Below are 24699 nucleotides of genomic sequence, written 5' to 3' on the forward strand. Positions count from 1 at the left end.
TAGAATGAAAACTGCAGATAGGCAAAGTACATTGTTTGCTTCCCAAGATAGCACAAGCTTCACCGTCCTCTGGGCCGCACAACTTCTTGTGCTCCCTTGGCGATTAATATAGGCCATTGCTGTGGCATAAACAGATTGACTCTTAGCAGGACAATACCGTAAACTGAATTTCCGATCGAGTCCACTTCTCCTGGACAGCTGCCTGTTTCAGGACTGTCCCCTAACCTAAACAAAAAAAGGTTGGCATATGTTGATTTTATTTCCCAGGTAACTGAAACAAGGATTTTCCCCTTCGCAGATTTTTGTATGTTAACCATAAGCTGAGGCTGCGGCGCACTCAGCCTACAGCACCTGGTATTTTCAGGTGGTCTTTTATCAGGGTACTAACCAGGCCCGACCCTGCTTAATCTCCAAGATCAGATGAAATCAAGCGCTATCAGGGTGATGTGGCTGTAGGCTTTGGAGTCAGACACATTGGGAATATATAGAGCTTGAATTCTCTGTTTCAAGCCTATAGGATACTGCTTTGCAGAAGTCTAGAATAGAATGAGCAAGAACTGCCTCAAATTAAGCTTCCATCTCTCCTGACAACCTCACGCAAAGTTGAATAGGAGAAAAAAACATCTTGCTTTGACTACCTAGATCAGACCTTTATGGTTCTGATCTTAGCCTGGGGCACGAATACCCTTTTCTGGATGTACCTATGATCAGACCCAAGTATATTTTCTTCATGTTTTAAAGATTCCTCCTAGGTTGAGAATGCGACCTAGATATTCCAGGTAGTCGAATGTGGTGACCATACTTTTGGTCTAAGCGAGCTACTGACTGGTCTAGCAAGAACAGATCGACTAGGTAATCCATAATCGTTATACCTTGGGCCCTCAATCTGGCTAGAAAAGGAGTCAGAACCTTGTACTCAAGATGTTGCAGCTAGATTGGAAAGCAGAGCTACACACTGAAAAAGAAGATTTTCCACTTTGAAAGAAAATATTAGTGAGCAAGGAAATAAGCATATGGAAATAGGCATATGGAAATATGCATCTTCATGAAAAAAAAAGGGCAGAGATTATATGCAGCCATTGAATTTTAGATTTTTGAGATCTAAAAACAGGATTTTTAAAATAGCTTACCTGTAAAAGCTTTTTCTTTGATGTATCAGGGGACACAGTGCCATAGTACTTACTATGTGGGTTATAGGGCCACTGATAGGTGATGGACACTGGCATGCCCTAAGGCAAGAAGTGTACTCCCTATATAACCCCTCCCACTACTGGGAGTCCTCAGTTTTGTAGCCAAGCAATACAAGTGTATACCAAGAAGGGAGGGACCTCTGTGTCCCCTGATGTACATCAAAGTAAAGGATTTTAAAAGGTAAGCCGTTTTAAAAATCCTGTTTTCTTTTCTTACATCAGGGGACACAGAGCCATAGTACTTACTATGTCGAATGTCCCATAGCAATGGCAACTGAAGGGAGGGAGACAAAAACAGGAGGCCAGAGGACTCATACCACAGCCTGCAGTATACTGTGCTCAAAGGCAATATCCTCACGACCTTTAATATTGATTTGATCAAATCTAATAAACGTATGAACCAAAGACGCAGTCACGGCCTTACAGATCTGAGCCATAGAGGCCTGATGATGCATCACCCTGGATGAGTGTGCTCTAACATGAGAAGGAAGAATTTTCTTCTTTAAGCTGAAGCTTGAACACTTGACGAATCCATTTGGAAAATAGTGGATTTTTACGCTGCCTGTCCACATTTTGGACCCTCTGGCAGTACAAACAAAACATGTGTTTTTTCGAAACCTGAGTGGTCGCCTTTAAATAGATTCTGATCGCTCTTACTACATCAAGGGAATGTAATGCCTTCTCTTCCCTAGATTGAGGCTCTGGGGAGAAAGAAGGAAGAATAATATCTCAGTTTAAATGAAAACCAGTTACCACTTTTGGTTGGAATTCAGGATGAGGACATAAAACCACCTCATCCTTATGCATGATCAAATATGGCTCTTTACAAGACAGAGCTGCTAGTTCCGATACTCTTCTAGCAGAAGAAATGGCAATCAGAAAGATTATCTTTCTTGTCAAAAAGAACCAAGGCAATTTCTCGTAAAGGCTCAAACGGCTGATTCAGCAAAGCTGATAAGACCAAATTCAAATTCCAAGGATTGCAGTTGCCTTGATAGGGGGATTAATATGCGTTACCCCGTGAATAAGCTACACACCAAGATTGGGAAGCAAGAGGCCATTGAAAGGAAACACTGACAAGGCCTGGATCTGGCCCTTGATGGAAGTCATGGCCAACTTCATTTCAGATCCCATTTTCAGAAAATCAAGGATCCTGCCTATGACATACTTCCCGGGGTGCCAACCCCTGGATACACACCAAGAAACATATGCCTTCCAGACTCTGTAGTAAATGATTCTGGAAGCCGGATTCCTGGTATTAATCAAAGTAGACACTACCTGAAGGAGATCACCCATGATCCTTTATAAAGTGTGATTCAACAGTCAAACCTGTTAAATTTTTCATCCACAAGGTAGGATGGAATACCGGACCTTGTGCGAGAAGGTCTGGCTATAATGGTCAAAGGACTCCTACTGCCATCTTATGTTCTCGGTAAATCAAGATCTTCTGGGGCCCGCTGAGGCCACCAGAATAACCTCCTTGTGTTCCTGCTTGAACCTGCGGAGAAGGCGCGGAAGTAGCAGAACTGGAGGAAGCGCATAGAATCAGTAAAAAACACTGATCCCATGGGAGGACTAATGCGTCTTTTCCACCAAGTTGACGACTTTGTTGTTGACTTTGTTGTTGAATCTGGATGCGAATAGGTCCATGTCCGGAACACCCCATCTCTGACATACCGCTAGGAAGAGGTCGGGGCGAAGAGACCATTCTCCCGGAAATAATTGTTGGCGACTCAAGTAGTCCATCAAGAAGCGTTCACAAGCAAAACCTCGTTTCTTCAGACACGAGACCATCCATTTAGGCCATGAAAGGACATCAGAAAGGATCCGGTCAGCATGGCTAGCCCCAACAGGGAAGCTTCCAGTGGAGCTCAGCACAGCACATCTTTACTCGTGACCAACACCTTAGACTCTGACGAATAAACTGAGGACTCCCAGTAGTGGGAGGGGTTATATAGGGAGTACACTTCTAGCCTTAGGGCGTTCCAATGTCCATCACCTATCAGTGGCCCTATAACTCACATAGTAAGTACTACTAGGCTCTGTGTCCCCTGATGTAGGAAAATAAAGGTCAATTTGGATTTAACCAAATCCCAATCTCTGCTCTTACATGGGGCCAACACAAACACGTTTTGCCAAAATATGGTCCAATGCTAGAGAAAGATTTATTTTTCTTTGGATCATTAGGAACGTTTGATCTGATAAAACAAGATGGAAACTCTTGGAACTCCAGTTTGTATGTTGGAGCTATTGAGGAAGTCCCCCCATTCGTCTTGACATTCCTTCTGCTAGATCCCTGAGAACTGTAGAAGAACTCTCCCTATTAAACAAGCGGGGGCACCTCCTCATAAGGAGGCTACAGTATCTTTTAGGTTTCCTCCCTCAAGACCTCTTTTGTTCCTGGGGTTAACCCAGAGGATTACCCTTTGAACCTGACGGCGAAGGCAGTCATGACTGCCTGGAGGCCGATGCCCCTGGCACAGAAGGAACTTTGAAATAAAAAACACAATTAGTCCTTCATTTAAAAGGTAAAATGGGGTATCTTTCTTTTACTAGAAACTCTTTAGATATATCCAGAATATCCCCAGATAGCTGTCTTACCGCAAAAGGGAAGAGTAGCCCGGAGCTTTTTGCATGACGCTTAGCGAAAGCGCAATCTGTCATAGCAACTATTGCAAACAGAGCTACCTCCTGGACCTGCTGAGCAGGATAACCTTTAACACCTGATAAAACTGGTTTCACAATGATTAACCAATTACTGTCACCGCAGGCTGAGACACTCAACTCGCCAGAGAAAAAAAAAGTGTTTTTTCTTTTTAATAGGAATTCCAACCTTTTATCCATTGAATCCCTAAGTATTTGAGTAACTTATGCCGAACAAGGCAAACTTGCTCACAAAGGATATAGTAGCATTAATTGCTGTTATACCCTGCTTAGAGAATTTTCTCTACCATAGGATAAAGTGCGAAAAACTTTTTATAATGGAATAATGCTCATCTGGGTGATTCTCCAGATACAAAATTTTTTTCCCAACAATGAATGGACAGGAAAAAGCATGTACAGCTTTGAGGAGGCTTTTAGCGACTCTGTACCGAAATAAAATGTATATTCTTTTTTTCCCCACACAGAGCTTTCTTTTGGTGGTATTTGGTCACCTCTGCATTTTTTATTTTTTTGCTCTATAAACAAAAAAAGGCCAACAATTTTGAAAAAAAAACAATATTTTTTACTTTCTGCTATTTAACCGGTTCCCGACCAGCGCACGCCGATGTACGTCGACAGAATGGCACGGGCAGGCATATTGGCGTACAGGTACGTCCAATCTTCAATGCCGCCCTGCCATCGGGAGCGCGCCGGCGTCGGGGCGCTCCCGCGCTGGTCGGGACCCCCGTGAGTCCGGTCGCGGGACCCGCGGACTCGATCGCCGCGGGCATACCCACGATCGTCTCACGCAGCGGCTGAATGGAGGAAATGCTGTGTAAACAGCATTTCTCCATTCTGCCTAGCAACTAGTGACGCTGATCTCTGCTCCATGTGATTGGAGCAGAGATCAGTGTTCACTAAATGAAAGCCCAACCCCCCCACAGTTAGTAACACACCCCTAGGAACATTTAACCCCTACACTGCCACCCACTGGTTAACCCCTTCACTGCCAGTGTCATTTACACAGGAATCACTGCATTTATATAGCAGTGATTACTGTATAAATGACAATGGTCCCAAAAATGTGTCAAAAATGTCCGATGGGTCCCCCACAATGTCGCAGTCACAATAAAAATCGCTGATCGTCGCCATTACTAGTATAAAAAATAATAATAAAAAATTATTAATAAAAATGCTATAAAACTATCCCTATTTGTAAATGCTATAACTTTTGTGAAAACCAATCAATAATCGCTTATTGCGATTTTTTTACCAAAAATATGTAGAAGAATACGTATCGGCCTAAACTGAGGGAAAAAATGTTATTTTTGGGGGATATTTATTATAACAAAAAGTAAAAAATAATGAGTTTTTTTCAAAATTGTCGCTCTATTTTTGTTTATAGCGCAAAAAATAAAAACCGCAGGGGTGATCAAATACCACCAAAAGAAAGCTCTATTTGTGGGGAAAAAAAGGACGTCAATTTTGGTTGGGAGCCACGTCGCACATCTGCGCAATTGTCAGTTAAAGCGACGCAGTGCCGAATGGCAAAAAGTGCTCTGGTCTTTGACCAGCAAAATGGTCCGGTCTGTAAGTGGTTAACATATCCAATAAAAAATAGAGAAAAATCCGATTTGTTCATCAATTTAGGTCAATATGTATCCTGCTAAATATTTTTGGTAAAAAAATCCCGATATATTGATTGAAAAGTTATAGCGTCTACAAAATTATGGATATGTGTGTGTGTGTGTGTGTGTGTGTGTGTAATTTTTTTACTTATAATGGCGGCGAACAACGACTTATAGCGGGTATATAAATGTGGAGCGGATCATTCAATATGAAATTGTAACCGCAATTGACACCTCAGAAGAGGAGTCATCAGCCTCACCACGGTCCCCTGAGGGAATCGTCTTTTCCTGCCTCTAGTTCCTCAGTCGGAGGGTCTTAGGAAAATGGAAGAGAACCTGTAGCATCTTGACCACACTGGGATGCGATTAACCACTCTGGGATGCGATTATAGTCGCTAAACTTCTTTTAAAAACATATCATTACTGAGGAAAAAGAGTAAAATGAACAGGGGCTGCAGTGTTGAAAACAGTTGCAAACATTTCCAGGCCCAAAAGCTCACTCTGACCAGCCACCCTCTCTCAGGGGAGGATGCCATTTGAAGAGTAGGCTTTTCAGAGCTTGAGGGAGACCCTTTAGCTCCTTTTTTGGGGGTGTTTCAACCCCTCGTTCTGAATATAGCCCGATGCACAAAGCAGAGGTACTACCAGAAGAAATCACATCCACTGTTTGAGCAATAGTCAGCCACTGCCGCTGCTATTAACGCTCAGCCTGATGCAATAGTAAATGTGTTCAAAAAGAATGCTTGTGTCACCAATCTCTTACATGCTCCTCTACGCTCTTGTGCCCCTCAGCAGCTTGCAGCAATAACACTAGTGCTTTTTAAAAACACTCTTTCCTGTGCTGGGCGTTGAACGCCAACGCCACGTTAAGCCCCACTCCCCCCTCCGTCACCTATGACCCCCTCCTCTTTTTCAAAAAATAAAAATAAAAGTAAAATTTTCCCACGTGAGCGCGGGCCTCTGTTCCTATGGGATCTTCAGAGAGGGGAGAAAATGGCGAGGAGGGCCTGGAAGCCACGAGTAGTGCGGTGTGCCTTTTTTTTTTTAGTGCTTCTTCCTCTTGAAGATGGGTAGCAAATGGCACGGTGGGGGGCGTCTGGTCGGGAGGAAAACACCCCCAGACTTACCGGAGGTCTGCTTCTGGCTGCCAGTGATGACACATAAGCATGACAACATTCGCTAAATTAAATTCATAAGAAAATTAAAACATTTCTTAGAAAAACTCCACTTACCTTTCCCGCCGCAGGGTTTTCTGTGGTAAAACCAACAGTCCCAATCTTCACGTGGGTTCCGTTAAAACCTTCAGGAGCCAGGGATTCTCAAGGGAACCCACAATCCTGGACCTGTAATAGCACCTCCGCCAGTAAAACTTTGTGGCCTTACTACCAAAAGTACTGGATCCCAGGGTCCAGCTCTCTAAAAAGAGAAGCGTTTACAGGCAAGACTTTGTTTCTTCGGACACAAGGCCCGGGTACCATTCAATTTGGCTTAAAAGACACTTTGCATGGATCTGGCTGCATGGCTAGCCCCAGCAAGGATTGCTCCAGAGGATCTCAGCACAGCACATCTTTATTCGTGACCAACACCTTAGATACTGGCGAAAAAACTGATACTCCCAGTAGTGAGAGGGGTTATATAGGGAGTGCACTTTTTATCTTAGGGCATGCCAGTGTCCATCACCTGAAGGTGGCCTATAACCCAAATAGTAACTACTATGGCTCTGTGTCCCTTGATGTACGATAAGAAATCGTATTTTATTCATTGTTTATTGAGAGACAAATGATTTTGATACATTTAGGATGTCCAAAAGTCCTGCAACTGAAGGATGGGCTACACAGCCAAAATAACACCAGCACGTCCACTGAATAAGAACTGAAGACAACTGGGAAGTCCAGACCTAAGTCCAGACCTAAATCCAATTGAGAATCTGTAGCAAGACTTGAAAATTGCTGTTCACAGAGGCTTTTCACCCAATCAAACAGCTTGAGCTATTTTGCAATGAAGTATGGGCAACCATTTCACTCTCTAGATGTGCAAAGCTGGTAGAGACATACCCAAAAATACTTGCAGCTTCAATTGTAGTGAAAAGTGGTTCTACAAAGTATTGACTTGGGGGGGGGGGGGGGGGGGCTGAATAAAAATGCATGCCACACTTTTCACATATTTCTGAAAAAAAATTGAAAACCATTTATCATTTTCCTTCCACTTCACAGTTATGTGCCACTTTGTGTTGGTCTATCACATAAAATCCCAATAAAATACAAATTACGCTTTTTGTTGTGAACAAGATACAACGTGAAAAATTTCAAGGGGTATGAATACTTTTTCAAGGCACTGTAGCTGTTGATCTGGCCAGTAAATGTATTATTTTACTAATTCTTTAACAGACCAAGCTGTCCAGCAAAAGTGTCAGAGGGTTGAAACAAACCATTTAACAGGGTTGCTTACAATTAACCCTTAAAGTGTTACTAAACCACAACAGTAAAAATCAGTCTGTATATGCAGTAAAACATGCTTGTTATACTCATTGTGGAACATAAGGGGGTATCCTGTACATTGTGTAAAAAGGCTGTTTGATCCCATCGACTCTGATCCTCCCCTTCTTCCACAGTGCCCAATCCCTCTGCTGACAATACAGAGCCTCGGGGGTACTCTGTGCATGCTCAGTTTGGTGTGTATTGCTAAAGAGTTTTTTTTTCCTTGGGATGGTGCATGTGATTGGTGCAGGGCCAATCGGCACTGTCCAAACAGAGGATCAGGTGTCCTGCAGCCTCATAGGGCAGTCAGAGGAGAATGAAACTCCTCTTACATGCTTTAATCAAACACTGATAGAAGTCATAAGACTTCTATATATTGCTGATGAGAAAGGGTATTTATCAGTTTATATTTACTAAACTTATTGCATTTCAATGTTCTGTGTACTGTGAGAGACCAGATATAGTGAATGCAGGGTCCTGGGTTTAGTAACACTTTAAATAATCTATGTAAAACCTTTAGCCCAATATGTAAAAAAAAAAGTTGCTGTCACCGTCTGCTCATAAATTAGTACTTCAGAGACAGAGTCATACCAGAGACTGCCATGGCCCTGGACCAGGAAAGCGCTAAAGAATAAACTAACACAGCACACAAAGGCCTGGAAAGTAGAGCCCAGTGCCCAAAGGTCACACTCCAGGCAGGCCCTGCAATCATCCAGGTCAAGGTAGGGCTTTCAAAGTTACTGCAGAGGATACACTGATCCAGATAGCTGAATTAAGAGACTAGCCCAAGTAGCATGTAACAAAGACTTTATTGAAGAAAAAGAAAAGAATGGCTAGTAAAATTGGTTGATCTTTTCTCAGTAAAAAAAAAAAAAAAAAAGTCTATCCTAGGACACAGATGTAATTTCAAAGGAAAATAGTTGAAGAATAGCCAAACACTTTGTGATCAATTAGTTTCTAGTTTATTTTAAACACCCACAACGCATACATGGTTAAAACATACAATGTAAGTTTCCGTTCTGAAAAAAACCCAAAAGTTAAAACATCATGGCGATTGAAAGACAGGATAAACCTACTAATTTATCCAAAGAACATGTTGCAAATACCAGTCTAGTTTTAGTACAGGGTATTGAAAGAATCTTGCATATTCGTGGGGGTTTTTGAGACTTTATAGAGGAGATCTATTTTGAATATTTAAGATGGAAACAAGGATCCCATAGGGGTGGTTGTTTTTATTTTTCCATGCATCCGGGTTAGTCACACAATATAGTAAAATATGATAATTATGCTACATATACATGCATTTGCAGTGTTTGTCCACTAGAGGTCTCCTATTAACTATAAGTGGAAATGTTAGGCAGAGTTTAAAAAAACAACTATGCAGAAATAGTGGGATTATAGTGGGATTATAGGAGGAGGGAAGAGGGAAAGGACACAGAATTAAGGGGTGAAGGAGGGGGGAAAGGAGGGGGGAAAGGAGGGGAGGAAGAAGGGGAGTGGGATTGATTAATATATGAATATGTTGAAGATGATGATTTTAAATGTTTTTTACTTGATTTATTAGAAATGGATATAATAATTAAAAAAACACTATAAGTGCCAAGTTTTGTTCCATTATCTTATTAACTTATACATTTTCTTAGTTATCTTCAAAGTGATATTTTGTTCTACTGCTGCTTATTAGTGAGGTCTGCAAAGCTGATGTTAACAGCTGTGGTACGATTGAAAGGAGGTGGGGATTTTTGACACAGCTCCCTGTTGGGATATTTAATAAAGAGGAGGTCTATTGTTCTTCCAAGTAAAAACCTATGTGCGATATAAGTCAAGGCTACCTTGGTGCTGTTTGTTTCATATGCATACATCTTGCATATTAACTTTACAATGAGCAAGAGCAGACTCGTCATTGTCAATTTTTTCATGATTGGGACCAGGCAAGGTCTACAATCTCCAGTTTTATGTGTTGCACCGCTGTCCTTGTGGCAGCAAGGACATCACTGTTTGTACATACGAGGTCTGTCCAGAAGGTTAGAGACATCTATTGAACAAGATTCAAGAAACATTATAGATAGGACAATGACACCCAAGTCCCTTTCAAAGTAGGCACCTGCTTGTTGCAGCCCTTCCAGAACATGGATCACTTTCAACATATTCTTGACCCACTTTGAAGCGTTTGTGCTGTACTCATTGTACTGTTCCAGAAAGCCGCCTGAATCATCCGAACAGTTTTTGCAGAATAATGTTCAAGCTTAATACAAATTTGATGCAGATTTGTTGCTCTACTCGCTCACTTTGAATGGGATGGACAGTACACATGTTCACTCAACAGCATCTAATGCCCCCACCGACTAGTACAGTTAAGGAGTCAGTGTTTAAACATGCTTATTGCAATCCACTCTCCTTGGCTGCCAGGTTACATCAATGACATGCAAACTGTTAACGTTATATTAACCACTGGGCACTTAAACACCCCTAATAACCAGACCAATTTTCAACTTTCGGCGCTCTCACATTTTGAATGACAATTACTAAGTCATGCAACACTGTACCCATATAAGATTTTTGTCCTTTTTTCACACAAATAGAGCTTTATTTTGGTGGTATTTAATCATTGCTAGATTTTTTATTTTTTTTTATAAAAGAAAAAAGACAGACAATTCTGTAAAAAAATGATTTTTTCTTAGTTTCTGTTATAAAATTTAGCAAATTAGCAATTTTTCTTCATAAATTTTTGCCAAAATTTATACTACTGCATATCTTTGGTAAAAATAAGTACAAATTGGTGGATATTTAATCTTTGTGAAACTTAGAGTCCACAAGCTATGGTGCCAATATCTGAAAAATGATCACACCTGAAGGACTGATGGCCTATTTCAATTCTTGAGACCCTAACATGCCAGAAAATTACAAATACCCCCCCCAAATGACCCCTTTTTGGAAAATAGACATTCCAAGGTATTTAGTAAGAGGCATGGTGAGTTTTTTGAAGTTGTCATTTTTTCCCACAATTCTTTGCAAACTCAAGATTTTTTTTCCCTTTTTTTTTCTCACTAAATTGTCATAAATACCAGTTTATTTCTCACACACAGCATATGCATACCCCAAATTACACCCCAAAACACATTTTGCTATTACTCCCAAGTATGGCGATAACACATGTGTGAGACTTTTACACAGTGTGGCCACATACAGAGGCCCAACATACAGGAAGCACCATCAGGCGTTCTGGAGTACCCAAGACAATTCTGACATTTCTCTCCTACATGTAAAAATCATAATTTATTTGACTGAAAATTACATAGAACCCCAAAACATTATATATGTTTTTTTAGCAAAGACCCTAGAGAATACAATGGTGGTCGTTGCAACTTTTTATCTCGCATGGTATTTGCGCAGCAATTTTTCAAACGCTTTTTTTGAGGAAAAAACAGTTTTGTGCTTAAACAAAAACAAAACAAAAAAAAAAACCAGTAAAGTTAGCCCAATGTTTTTGCATAATGTGAAAGATGAAGTTACGCTGAATAGATAGCTAACATGTCACTCTTCAAAATCGCACACGCTCGTGGAATGGCGCCAAACGTCACTACTTAAAAATCCCCATAGGTGACGCTTTACTTTTTTTACTGGTTACATGTTTTGAGTTACAGAGGAGGTCTAGGGCTAGAATTATTGCTCTTGCTCCAACGTTCACAGTGATACCTCACATGTGTGGTTTGAACACCGTTTTCATGTGTGTGTGGGACTTACGTATGCGTTAGCTTCTGCATGCGAGCACATGGGGACAGGGGCGCTTTCAATTTTTATTTTTATTGTTCATTTTACTTTATTTATTTTAGTTTGACTTTTTTTGTCCCAAAAATACATTTCTTGATCACTTTTATGTCCCTTGTAATAGGAATATGGCATGACAGGTCCTCTTTACAGTGAGATATGGGGTCAATAAGACCCTGCATCTCACCTCTAGGCTGGGAAGCCTGAAATAAAAAAAAATAAAAAAAAAGAAAAGAAGATTCTGGCTTTGATCGTATTGGCGAGTCGGTAGAAGCACCAGAGGGCGGCGGGGGGGGGTCCCCTCTCGCCTCCTGTAAGAACGATCAAGCAGCAGAACAGCCGCTATGATTGTTCTTATGGTGTAGGGAATGGCTGGCTGAAAAAGCTGATATCTGAATGATGCCTGTAGCTACACCCATCATTCAGATATCCCCGCACAAATGCAAGGACATCATATGACGACTATGGCTGGGTATTGCAGGGCATCACCGACTATGGCTGGGTATTGCAGGGCATCACCGACTATGGCTGGGTATTGCAGGGCATCACAGACTATGGCTGGGTATTGCAGGGCATCACAGACTATGGCTGGGTATTGCAGGGCATCACAGACTATGGCTGGGTATTGCAGGGCATCACAGACTATGGCTGGGTATTGCAGGGCATCACAGACTATGGCTGGGTATTGCAGGGCATCACAGACTATGGCTGGGTATTGCAGGGCATCACCGACTATGACTGGGTATTGCAGGATATCACTGAGTATGGCTGGGTATTGCAGGGTATCTCCGAGTATGTCATTTGACGGAGCAATCACGTGGTAAACGGCCGCGATGAGCCGGCGGTCACGGATGCTCTCGAGTGCGCGCTCCAGGGGGCGCGCGAGAACGGGATTCTGGGAGGACGTTGTATATCTCAGAGTTAAGCAACCGCCCTGTAGCCGTTATTCGGCTATGGGGCGGTTGTTAAGTGGTTAAGCTTTTGTTTATTACCAATAGCAGTTCAAGAAAAGATTCTGAAACTGGACAGGTAACTTTCTTTCACTAAAACTTTAAAGTGTTACTAGACCTACAACAGTACAATCAGTCTGCATGTGTAGTAAAACATTCTTGTTATACTCACTGTGGAACCTAAGGGGTTAATCCTCTGCATTGTGTAAAAAGGCTGTTCGATCCTGTCTTCTCTGTCTGATTATCTCTTTCTTCCACCGACTCCAATATATTTCCTGATATTTACAGAGCCAGGGGACTCTAATTTTGGTGTGTATTGCTAGAGGTTTTTTTTTTTCTTGGGTGCATGTGATCAACACAGGGCCAATCAGCCCTGTCCAGATAGAGGGTCAAGGTTTCTGCATTCTCATAGGACAATCGTGGGAGAATGAAAACTTCTCCTACAGGCTTTAACCAGACACTCATAGAAGTCACAAGATTGATCTAACTGCTTATGAGAAAAGGTACTTGGCGGTTTATATTTACTAGAATAATTGCATTTCCATGTTCTGTGTACTGTGAATGACCAGCTATAGTGAATTCAGGGTCCTAGGTTTAGTAACACTTTAAATGCAAAGTTCACCTTTAACAAAAAATAATAAATGCACTTTTTTTCACCTGCAAAAATATGTGCATTTATTACTTTTTTCTACAGGAGCATGAAAAGTATTGGTGTGCAAGTTGTGCAATGTCAGGCTCCTGCACACTCTCCCTACAGCTCTGTGCCCAGTAGAAAGTGTCAATGGACTGTAGGAAGTGTCAGTGGACTACAAGAACACTTATCAGCATGCTTGCAGTCCATTGAAACTACAAGTGACTTGTTGGCTTTATGCTCATGGCAAAGGAAAGGGGTTAAATACGTTTAATGAACACTTTACACTGGATGGCATGAAATCCATCATCTACCTCCAGGAAAACTGGGACCTAGCAGCCTCAGTAGCTTTGTCATCTTCAGATTTCGCATCACATTAGTGGCCTCATTAAAAACCAGCCTGGTTCCCGAGACAACTAACCCTTTTGAGAATTGGTGCTGGAAAGATCCATACTAGAAGGGGCTTATCACAGACCTTTATGCCTCCTTTGTGAATAACTTCAGCTCTGGGAAATGTTTGTACTTGGTGAAATGATAAGCTGACCTGGGCAAGACCCTGGATCAGGCAATTTGAAACATTTGGTTGGCCTCCTCCATATGGTTTCAAAACATTTTGACTGAAGAGAACGCATATAACTTGCTCTGCCATTGGTATAAGACCCTTAATCGCATGTCCCAGTTTGACCTTAATGTATCCCCGATGTGCTTTCCTTTAGGCAATGGGATACCTTCTTCCACATTTAGTGGACTTGCCCTAAAGCGATCCATTCCTGGTCTCAGGTACAGTATAGGCCTCTATTAGAACTTTCTTGGCTGTGCCCTGGCACAAAACCTGTAGGAAGCCTTATTACATAAACCTGTAGCAGCTTTGTCTAAACACCAGTGGAGATGGCTGGGCTTTTTCTTCTTGGTGGCCCGTCGAACACTAGCTAACGGTCTGGTGTCAACAGTTCCTCCACTTGGCCGAGTTCTGGCACGATTCATGGGGACTACGGTGCACGAGAAGCTCACCTCCATTCTGAATGATACACACGCTCAGGTTCTGAAAGTGTGGAACCATAGATCGCACATAATGCGGATTTGCACCTGGACGGCTCCTGCGGGACCCTCCCCCTCTCCCCCCTTTTTTTCCTTTCTTTTCATTTACAGTATCTTTTGGGGGCTTATGGGCTTTTTGTCCACAAGCTAGTTCGGTGTGTGATGCCGCGTCCTCCCTAAGGTTGTAGGTGGCACTGATCAGTCACAAAGTTCAGACTGAGTTCAAATTATCTCCTATGCAACTACATACCTGTATTTTGGTTGTGCGGCCTTCTTAAGCCATTATTGTATCAACCGCCGTCTTGTGTTACATTGCTCTCGAAATCATTGGCGCATATTATTTTAATATTAGTTTTCTATGTATTACTTTCTATATTGAGATCTTGATCTGTATGTTCTGAATGTTTATTTTTTAAAATCTGAATAAATATTTTGTAAAAGAAATTATAAGTGGCAGATAGGACTTGTAGTTTATTCACAGATCACTGATTGCAGATTTTAAAACGTGACAAAGGCTGCGGTGGACAAGAATCCCTGCCCGCTGGAAGGAAGGGGGGTGCTGAACATGTTACACCCTAAATACGGGTGTAACATGAACTTATCCAATTAAGTAAAAATGTTGCATAGTTACATATTTAGTCAGGTAGAAAAAAAAGACACAAGTCCATCTAGTTCAACCATAAAAATAAAGAATAATATCAAACAATCCCATATACCTACAGCATTCCTATACCCACAGTTGATCCGGAGGAAAGTTGTTTCCCCAGCCAAGAACTCTTGTCTGTTAGACGTTTGTCTACGGGAAGACCTTTTGCCAGGTTGGTAGAACTCCTCCACCACCAGAGCACCCATTTTATGTTTGAGGTAAGTGATCTGTTTTTCTAGCGACTCCTGGTGCAACCATCTTTGTAAGACATTCATCTGGAGAGGTCTGGAATGTAATCTGGCCAACTGAATAGCTGGGATTGATGCCGTGAGAAGGCCTAAGATTGCCATGGCTGATCGGACTGAAACAGAGACTGGTTTCACCACAGATTGGATCTTCATCTTCTCCTGTGGCAGGGTACGGTTTATCATATAGCCCAAGAACTTCATCTCCTGCGTGGGTTCTAGATTCTATTTCTATAGATTCAGGAGCCGCCATTATCTTTGTAAGGATTCTGGGGGGTAAAAGTCCGAACGTCAGATCTCTGAATTGGACATGCCAGACCGAAGTCCCCAGGTTGAAGATCAGACGAAGAAAGCACTGGGAAGTCTGAGTTATCATGACGTGCAAATAGACATCCCTTAGATCTAGGAATGCCATGAAACAGCCTGGAGTCAGTAATTTCGTGATTGAATGGATCATGTCCATCCAGAAATGTTTGTAGCGGATCTATTGAGGATCTTTAAGTTCAGAATCAACCAATACTTACTCAAAGACTTTTTCACCAAGATTGGGAATAGCCTCAGTCTTTCTGATGTTTTGGGACCTGGATAATCACTTCCTGTTGAATCAGATCCTGTAGCAGGTTCATCATTGCGGAATCTTTTTCTTGATCCTTTGGAAGAGCCTTAACACAAAATCTGCTCGGGGGGCTTTGAAAACTCCAGACGGTATCCCTGGGAAATGAAGTTTTTTACAAACAGGCTTATAGTTGTTTTGTTCCACTGTAGGTGAAAGGCAGACAATCTCCCTCCAACTGGGGGTAAGATTGTCATTTGTTTTTCTGGGGCTGGTGTGGGGGAGATCTAAAGATAACGCCTCCTCCTCCCTTACCCCTTTGGGAGACCCAGCGTTTCTTGTGGTCTTGATCCCTGTTTTTGTGGGGGCTGTTGAACAGCACAAAAATTATTTTTGATCGGTTTGGTTTTGGAAGGGAAAGCCTCTTTCTTATTGGTTATCCTGTCCAAGACTGTTTCAAGGTCTAGGCCAAAAAGATAACCCGAAAAAGGTAGGCCACATAGCTTAATCTTGGAAGCTGTGTCACAAGACCAAGTTTTTAGCCAGACAGCACGTCTGGATCAACTAACCAGTGCTGACGACCTTGCTGATATCTTAACTGATTCAGCTGATGCATCAATCATGTACTTTACTGGATCCAGTATCAACGGGAAGGACTTCAGAAGATCTCTCTGCCATGTACCCACCTCTACGTGGATCTTCCGCTTCTCTACCCAGCATTTTAGGTTCCTTGGGACAACCGGGGAAGCCATAAGAGGCTAGCCGAGGTGGAATCTAATGCTTTTTTCAAGAGGGAGTCCACTCTTTTATCCATCGCATCCTTCAGCACCCCCATGTCCTTGAATGCTAGGTCTGTGCGACAGGAAACCTGTGAGAATGTGGCATCTACCCAAGGGTTCTTATTCCATACCTCTGACTTCTCATCTTCGAAGAGAAACCTTCTCCTAAGGGTCTTGGCAAAGAAGGGGCCTCTCTCAGGGTCCTTCAATTCTTTCTTTACCGTATCCGAGAGGATTCTATGAACTGGGAACACTATGTTTAGTGTCATCTAGTCCTTGGCAGATTTTATCGTGGACCGACAGTTGCACCTTTTCCTCCAGGATCTCAAGGGTAGTGATCGCTCTCAGAAGATCGCCCACTTCCTCCAAAGATAGTTTGTACCTAGAGGCTCGGCTATCATCTTCCTCTTCCTCCTCATCTGAATCCCTGAGGGAGGCATGAGTACTTGCCCCCTCATCCCCTGAGTCCACAACCTCTACTGCTCCAGAAGTGGATGCCCTTCGGCTAGATGGTGGATGCTGGGGCGCAACCTGGCCTGCCGGGCTCTGTACCAGAATGGACTTGACTGAAGGAGTTCGTAAGTTCCCGTACTGAAGAGAACAAGTCCTTGTATTGCAGGGACGTTTCCTCTTCAACCAAGTCCTTAATACAAGACCTGCACATTGCCTTCTGCCATGAATCTCTGAGGGGGTTCTTGCAGGAAGGACATTTCCTCTGACTTGGGGGGTTTGAATGCTTGGATTTTCCTAAAGCTTTTTCCTGAAATAAGAAAAAATGAAACAACTTTCCAACCCTTAGTGCACAACTAGACCACCACCAGACATAAGGAAACAGTGCCCCGAGCAGTGCAATCCCCCCAGCAACCAAGTCCAAACTGCAGGGTCTGAGTAGAGTAACCTCTGACCAGGCACTAGGGCCATGCCAGCGGACACCGGGCGCACGACGCAGACTCCTCCTGCGGGCCCTTGCATCCCCTGAGCTGGAGAGACCGGGGACTCCGGAACACCCCCCACCCGTACTGGGGGGCTGTTGGGATGGTCACTGCACAACTCCACAAAAAGGTAAGCCACCTACCTCCACCCTTGAGAGAGCGCAGCTCTCTCATTCCAGCATGCGGTGCCACAATAACTTAAGCCATGGTGGAAGAGAATGGATTTAAAGGCTGCATGCATTTCCTGGAAAATGGGCAGAGCTGCGCTCGCTCAAAGACAATTTGAGAAAATCCCAAGAAATTCTATAAGTATATGAACAGTAAAAAAAAGGATTACAAAGGATGGGGAGATGGTGAAGGTTTTTAATTCATTCTTCTCCTCAAAAAAATAACATAATATTAATTATGAAGAAAGGTTGCGAGCACTGAACTTATTCTCTCTGGAGAAGAGATGCTTTAGTGGGGATATGATTTCAATTTAAAAATACCAAACTGGTGACCCCACAATAGGGATGAAACTTTCGCGGAAAGGAGTTAAATAAGACAAGTGGCCGCTCATTAAAATTAAAAGAAAAGAGGTTTAACCTTAAACTGTGTAGAGGGTTCTTTACTCTAAGAGCGGCAAGGATGTGGGATACTCTTCCACAGGCAGTGGTTTCAGCGTGGGGGGGGGGCATCGATAGTTTAAAAAAATGATTAGATAAGCACCTGAATGGCCGCAACATAAGCAACATACAGGGATATACAATGTAATACTGACATATAATCACACACATAGGTTGGACTTGAATGAACTTGTGTCTTTTTTCAACCTCCCCTACTATGTAACTATCATTTACATATGCGTCTGGGACCTACATGCGCATTCACACTTGCATGTGAGCATGGGGGCATTTAAAAAGCTATTTTTTTCATTTATTTTTATCAAACTTTACTGTGATCACAAGGGATGAACAACATCCCCTCTGATAGCATGGGCAGTGACAGGCACTCTTTTTTTCTATTTTTTTTTTTAAATATATAGGTTTTATTAGAAAAAGGTATAACAATAACAGGAGAAATAAGCAGCATATAAGGCACTTTCAGAATTTACATAATACAAAGATAATACAATCTCGGTTGAAATATCATAACATAGTATTTACCCAGCTAACAATTAGACAGCATCACAGTGGGTAAAAAAAAAGGCAATAGATACAGCCAACAATAATGACAAGAACCTGAATCAAGCGTAAGAACACCAAGGTGAATTCACCCATAAGGAGTCCTAAGTACCATAGGGAAGGGGTGGGAAGGGAATAGGCAGAGCGAGGTATGGGGGGAGGGGGGAAAGAAATCACAGGAAATAAAATACTTAATTTCAATAATAGTAGTCAGGCAATCATCAAGGTGGTAATGGAGGATCATCAGCTGAGCCCCAGGAGTCTTACCCAAGCAGACCCCGCTTTGTCAGTTTCTATTGATGTAGGTTGGCGCTATATAAATCGTGTATAATATAATAATAATAATAATAATAATAATAATGTAGGTGGGCTTATACAATGGCCATAAGGCTACAGTGGGTGAATTAGTGGACTTGCAGTGAATGAGTATCTCCTTACGTGCAAAACAACTTCATCATATTGCTGCAGAATAAGGTCTTCAATAACATGTAGAAGTAATACAGTTGTATCCAATCCAAGGATCAACTCACACATCCTATTGATATTAGCCACAACATCCATCCACAAAAATTGGACAGAGCGGCAAGACCACACCATGTGAAGAAAGGACATCTCAGACATGTGGAAGCGACGACAGGAGTAGGAGGCAACAGGTACCCTTTACTGAGAGATCTGGGGTGAAATTGGTTTGATCAGATACTCTGATCCAGTCTAGATTTTGTAATTGAAGATTATGGAGTTAAGGATTGAACACTTAGTTTAAAGCAACCATATACATTCCAGGTGAATCAGAACAAAAATAGGATCTTTATAACAGCTTACCTGTGAAATCCTTTTCTTGGAGTACATCATAGGACACAGAGCCTTGAGTATTTACTTAATGGGTTATAGGCCACCTTCAGGTGTTGACACTGGTAAACCACGATTAAGGAAGTTGACTCTCTATATAACCTCTCCTCCTTCCAGGAGCACATCAGTTTTGTAGCTAAGCAATATACTTATACCACATAAACAGAGGGGCGGGACCTCTGTGCCCTATGATGTACTCCAAGAAAAGGATTTTACAGGTAAGCTGTTATAAAAATCCTAATTTCATTATCGCACATCATCGGAAACAGAGCCTTAAGTATTTACTTAATGGGATGTCCCAGAGCAATGCTACTTGAGTGGAGGGACCCATAGGACACCCGCAGACCTGAGGACTTATACGGTTGCCTGCAGCACACTGAACCTGAAGGCGATAGCCTCATTCCATTTTGCATTCACTTGATAAAATTTAGTGAATGTATCTATCTGGTGGATAGAGTCTTTTATTATCAGCTGAATCCGTAAGCATTTTGAGCGTCGCCAACAGGACAAGTCAAATTTTTTATTCACAGGAGGAGATAGCGACGTCAAATGACGGTATACCCCACATCTTTGTGAATTTTTTCCTTTATAGGATAAAGTGTTGAAAACTTTTTAGGAGGGAAAAAATGTTTATCTGGGTGACCCCACTCAGAATATATAAGCTTTTCCAGCAAAAGAAATGAACAGGAAAGCATGTGCAGCTTGAGGAGGCTGCAATGAAACCAAACTAGATGTGGGTTTCTCAACTGGCTCAGCTAACGGGTAAGTTAAATGTGCAGCAGACCTTTTTAGTAAGAAATTGCACCAGCAATTTCTCAGCTTGTAAAGCTGACATTTCCCCTTTCCCAGAGTTCTTCTGTTTGAGGGTCCTGGGTAGAAGGGGACCTAATGCGCTTTCTTCCACTTAGTGAAGATACGATCAAGGCCTTCAGTCTTTCCTCTAATCTGTTTATGGTTGAGGAGAAAAACTTCTTGAGTAACGTATACAGGGGCTGAAATGCCAGAAGCAGATGTAGCCCCTGATCCCGACTGCTCATCCCGACCAGCCTGTCTAGGTTCTTCAGCAGGAGATGGTGCTGCAGAGGGGGGTCCTCAGAGCCTGAGGGAGATCCCCTTGAGCCCTTATTTCTCAGGGTACCTGTACCTCTTCTGCCCATAGTGCCAAGCACAAAAGCAGAGGTACTACCAGAAATGCACTCACTGCTGAGCAAACAGTCCAGCAACTGCCGCTGCTATCAAGGCTCAGTCTGGTGCTAAGTAAATGTTACCTGGGAATGCCTGTGTCAGGCACACTCACATGCCATCCATCCGCTCTGTGTCCCTCCTTGAGCCGTGCACGTGAAAAAGAGTGCACCTTATAGCTTTGTATAGCCGGTGTTGTGGGCGTTTAAACCACGCCGACGTTGTGCTAATGCTCCGCTCCCCCCCCTCCAACCACCCTTTCCATCCCACCCATCTTTAAACAAGACCTGCCTTTCCCGCACGAGCCGAGAGCTCCAATCCTGTCGGGTTTGCAAATGGAGGGGAGGCTGGGGCAGCGGAGAGAGGAGGGCTGGTGGATGAAGAGCCACCTTAACGGCAGAGGCGGTGGGAGGTGGTGCGACCACCGACTGCCCTATGGCTTCTCAGCCTGAAGGGAGCTGTGGGGGGATGCTCCTGAAGAAAGAACTCCACCCCCCCCCTTCCCACATCCGACCTGGAGCACGGGCTCAGAGGAGGCATGCAGCATAAACACAGACAAGACAGAGAGGCATGGATGTATGCACTCTTGACAGCCCCCGGTGGCGACTTTAGACATAGCAACAACAGAAAAAAAACATAAGGAATTAGAAAAATTCCTTAGGAATCTCCCTTACCTTATCCAGCTGCAGGGTTCTGTGGTAACAGACCCAATCTTCACCTCTCAAGGTGGACTCCGTTTGAGAAACCTTCAGGGACTAGGGCCTCCTTTGAAAAAGGGGATCAAAGCTCTGGGTCCGTAGAGCATCCTGCCAGGGATATGGCTGAAAAAAAATTTGGCCTAGAAAAAGCACTTTGAATGGATCTGGTTGCATGGCTTGCCCCAGTAAGGAATATTTCAGCGGAGCTCAGCACAGCACATCTTCACTCGTGGCCAACACCTAAGACACTGGTGAAAAAACTGATGTGCTCTTGGAAGGAGGAAGGGTTATATAGGGAGTCAACTTCCTTAATCAGGGTTTACCAGTGAAGGTGGCCTATAACCCAATAAGTAAATACTTAAGGCTCCGTGTCTTATGATGTACGATAAAGAAAAGGTGTGCAAAGTCAGTTTTTTTTTCCTATAGCATCTACAGACCATTCCCTGCCAGCAGCTGCAGATTGGGACCCTTCATTTCTGTGTAGAAGCAGTGATCTCACCTGTAAATGTCCAATAGGCTTTCCTATTGAGTCAGACCTTTAGCTGTGCAGTCAGGAAAGCGCATGCTTCCCATTGATTGGAGAGCTCTGATGCAGCAGGAGCAAAAAAATTCACTTCTTCCCTACAAAGAGCATGGGTCCTACTCTGCAGCTGCTGGCAAGGGTCAGCCTTTTCTACTCTGGTTGTGCCTGCTTTAGAGCTATACACTGCTATGGAGCAGTGTATTTGTTCCATGGGTAGCGCAGGTGGATGCAATCTGCCACAGTCAGCAAGCCTGTGTAAATCAATGAAAGGCTAAGGGGTTTAACTGGGCTTTAAGTAATGAGTGCCAGAAGGTATTCAACTTCTAGCTTTTTCTATAGAGACAGTCATCTCCAGTAAAGAATAAGTTGACTAATTACAGATGATGCTTGGACGATGTTGATCTCAAATAAGGAAGTATGGTTTTGGATATAAATATATAGTCTATTCTAGATAATGTATGCTTAGCAATAGTATGGCAAGTATATAGTAATGTTGAGGAAGGTCTAAAAAAATAAAACTTGGATCAATCCAGTCTAGCTCAAAAATAATATGGGCTAATTTCAATGGGTGTTTTACTTCATTTGACATGCATTTGGAGCACGTCAAGCGTAGGTTAGCAAAATCCCATTTACTTTAATTTACACATTTAAACAGTACACATGGCAGTTCAGAGGCTGTGTTTGACCTGCTTTGTGCTGTGCCACATTTCTTTGGATGCAGCATGTCCTATTAAGGTGCATTTGAACTGCAGGTAAAGCAGGTCAAAGGCAATCTTTTTTTTTTTGTCAAACGCTGTTTTGACATTTGAAATACAGCTTCATGCATTTCATAGAAAAACAGAGTTTGATTACAATGCCTGTCAACATGAACCCTGTAATGTATGGCATGCTAATGCCTACAAGGGTCTGGATCACCCTTAATATCCTGTCCTGAATACACCACAGTATGTGAGAAAGAAGCTCTCCAATGTGAGGAAATTCACACTTGTCATTGCAAGAAGCGTCTTCGCTGAAGAAATTTACCGCTATTCCTGTTCTGGTGGCAGCTTACAAATTTGAAATTTTTTCACTTTTAATCTTAGTAAAAATTGTCACCAGGACAGATAAAGAGGGTGAAACTCTCCAGCAGGGAGAAAGCAAAAAAAAAAAAAAAAAAAAAAAACTGACTAGCTTTTCCCTACTCTAGCCAAAATGTAAAAAAAAGTTGGCTCTAGATACATGTAAGAAAAAATATATATAAAAAATGGGAAACACCTACCAGAGAGTTTTTCCAGACTTCTTGAAAATACCAGTTCGATTTTTCCATAGTTCGGAAATCTATTATCTATATAAAGAAAAAAATCTGTTACATTTCTATTATATTCTATATAGTCTAAATATTATGTGTCTATGACGAAAAAAAAAAAAGTCCTAGGTAATATATTATGCAACAATTACGTGGAATTTTGCAAAGGAACCATGATGAAATCCACAGTTCATGTCTTCAGAGTTTTGTCTTCAGGATCAGAGCAGTTTTCCACTGGACAATGGTACCTGAAAACACTCACTAGTTGATAAAGTGTGACATGGACTGTGCACACTCAAATCATATGTAAACCATAATTAAATTTGCAAAACCAAAACACTGATGTTGGAAGAATGCTCTGAAGCACTTGAGGACATAGACTTTGCAGACTATATATCTTTACTGTCCCATGCTGGTTGCTAGATGCAAGAGAAAACCTTGGCCAGAGATGTGGGATTAAGGCCTTGCGCATACTGGATGTTATAATAATGTTATAAAAACTCTATAAAAACTGCAGTAGCTTTGCAGTGAGTTTTTCAACATTTTTGCAATAAAGTTTTTGGGCGTTATTCGGTTTTTATTTCTTTTTTTTTTAATGGGATCAAAAACATTAAAGAATGCTGGTGAGCCGTGTTTTTGAGCGATTATCTGCGTTTTTTTGTGTTTGGAGCATTTTACAGCTGAAAAATAGAATAACATGCTGGAGAGTTTATTGACTGTAGAAAAAAAAAAACATCTGAAGCCAAAAACAGCAGCTGTAAAAATATCCAGTGTGCATGAGGCCTAAAGAACAGCGAATGAAAAACAGACTATGGAGTTGATATGCAAGGATCGTATGAATGGTATTAAATAACTATAAATACCACAATCTTCTGGCTAGTGATAATGTGAGGTTCACTGAGGTATCTACAATATCTTTAAATGTATGTGATCTGCTAATTTCAGTAGATGAGTGATGGAGGTGGGTCTCTGGCTGTACGGTTCCTACAAAAGGGGCTTCAACACAGAGATAAAAGAGCTTCCTGCAGCCCTGTATTGGCGGCCATTAGGGTAAATTGCAAATGATTACAAATGTAAAGCCTTGGAACTCACAAGTAATAAGATAAGTACATATCACAACATAACAAGGCACCAGGAATATAACCATAACTTGACATAGATTACTACATATCACATTTGAAACGTTAGCAAGGGTCACCAAACTCTCTACAGAAAGGGCCAGTTTACTGTCCTTCAGACTAGGGGGGCTGGACTGTGCCCAGTGGGAGTAAACAATGCCCAGTCTTTGGTATTAGTGGGAGAAATAGTTGGTGTCATTGAGAGGAATAGTGCCCCATTTTTGTTGTCAGTGGAAAGAATTATGCCCCAACGTTGGTGTCATTGGAAGGAAAAAGCTCCCCATTGTTGGTGTCAGTATCAGGAATTATGCCTCAAGGACCGGATGAAGGCAAGCAAAGGGCTGCATCCAGCCCCAGGTCTGCAGTTTGGAGACCAATGCACTATAGTGTACAATCACAAG

At 42.3% G+C, this 24699-nt stretch overlaps 1 protein-coding gene across 3 annotated transcripts in view; it reads right to left on the reverse strand.

The window, feature by feature from the left end:
- Positions 1-24699, reverse strand: part of TNS3 (tensin 3) — a 457447-nt gene that overhangs the window by 185445 nt on the left and 247303 nt on the right. For all 3 annotated transcript variants that reach the window (XM_077491841.1, XM_077491842.1, XM_077491843.1), the window contains one exon: positions 23154-23219. In XM_077491841.1, the coding sequence (XP_077347967.1) occupies positions 23154-23219 (66 nt within the window). The remainder of the gene's footprint in view (positions 1-23153; positions 23220-24699) is intronic.

This window comes from Lithobates pipiens, unplaced genomic scaffold (assembly GCF_037356315.1).
Source record: "Lithobates pipiens isolate NorthernLeopardFrog02 unplaced genomic scaffold, aLitPip1_a1.2 Scaffold_19, whole genome shotgun sequence".
NCBI lineage: Eukaryota > Metazoa > Chordata > Amphibia > Anura > Ranidae > Lithobates > Lithobates pipiens.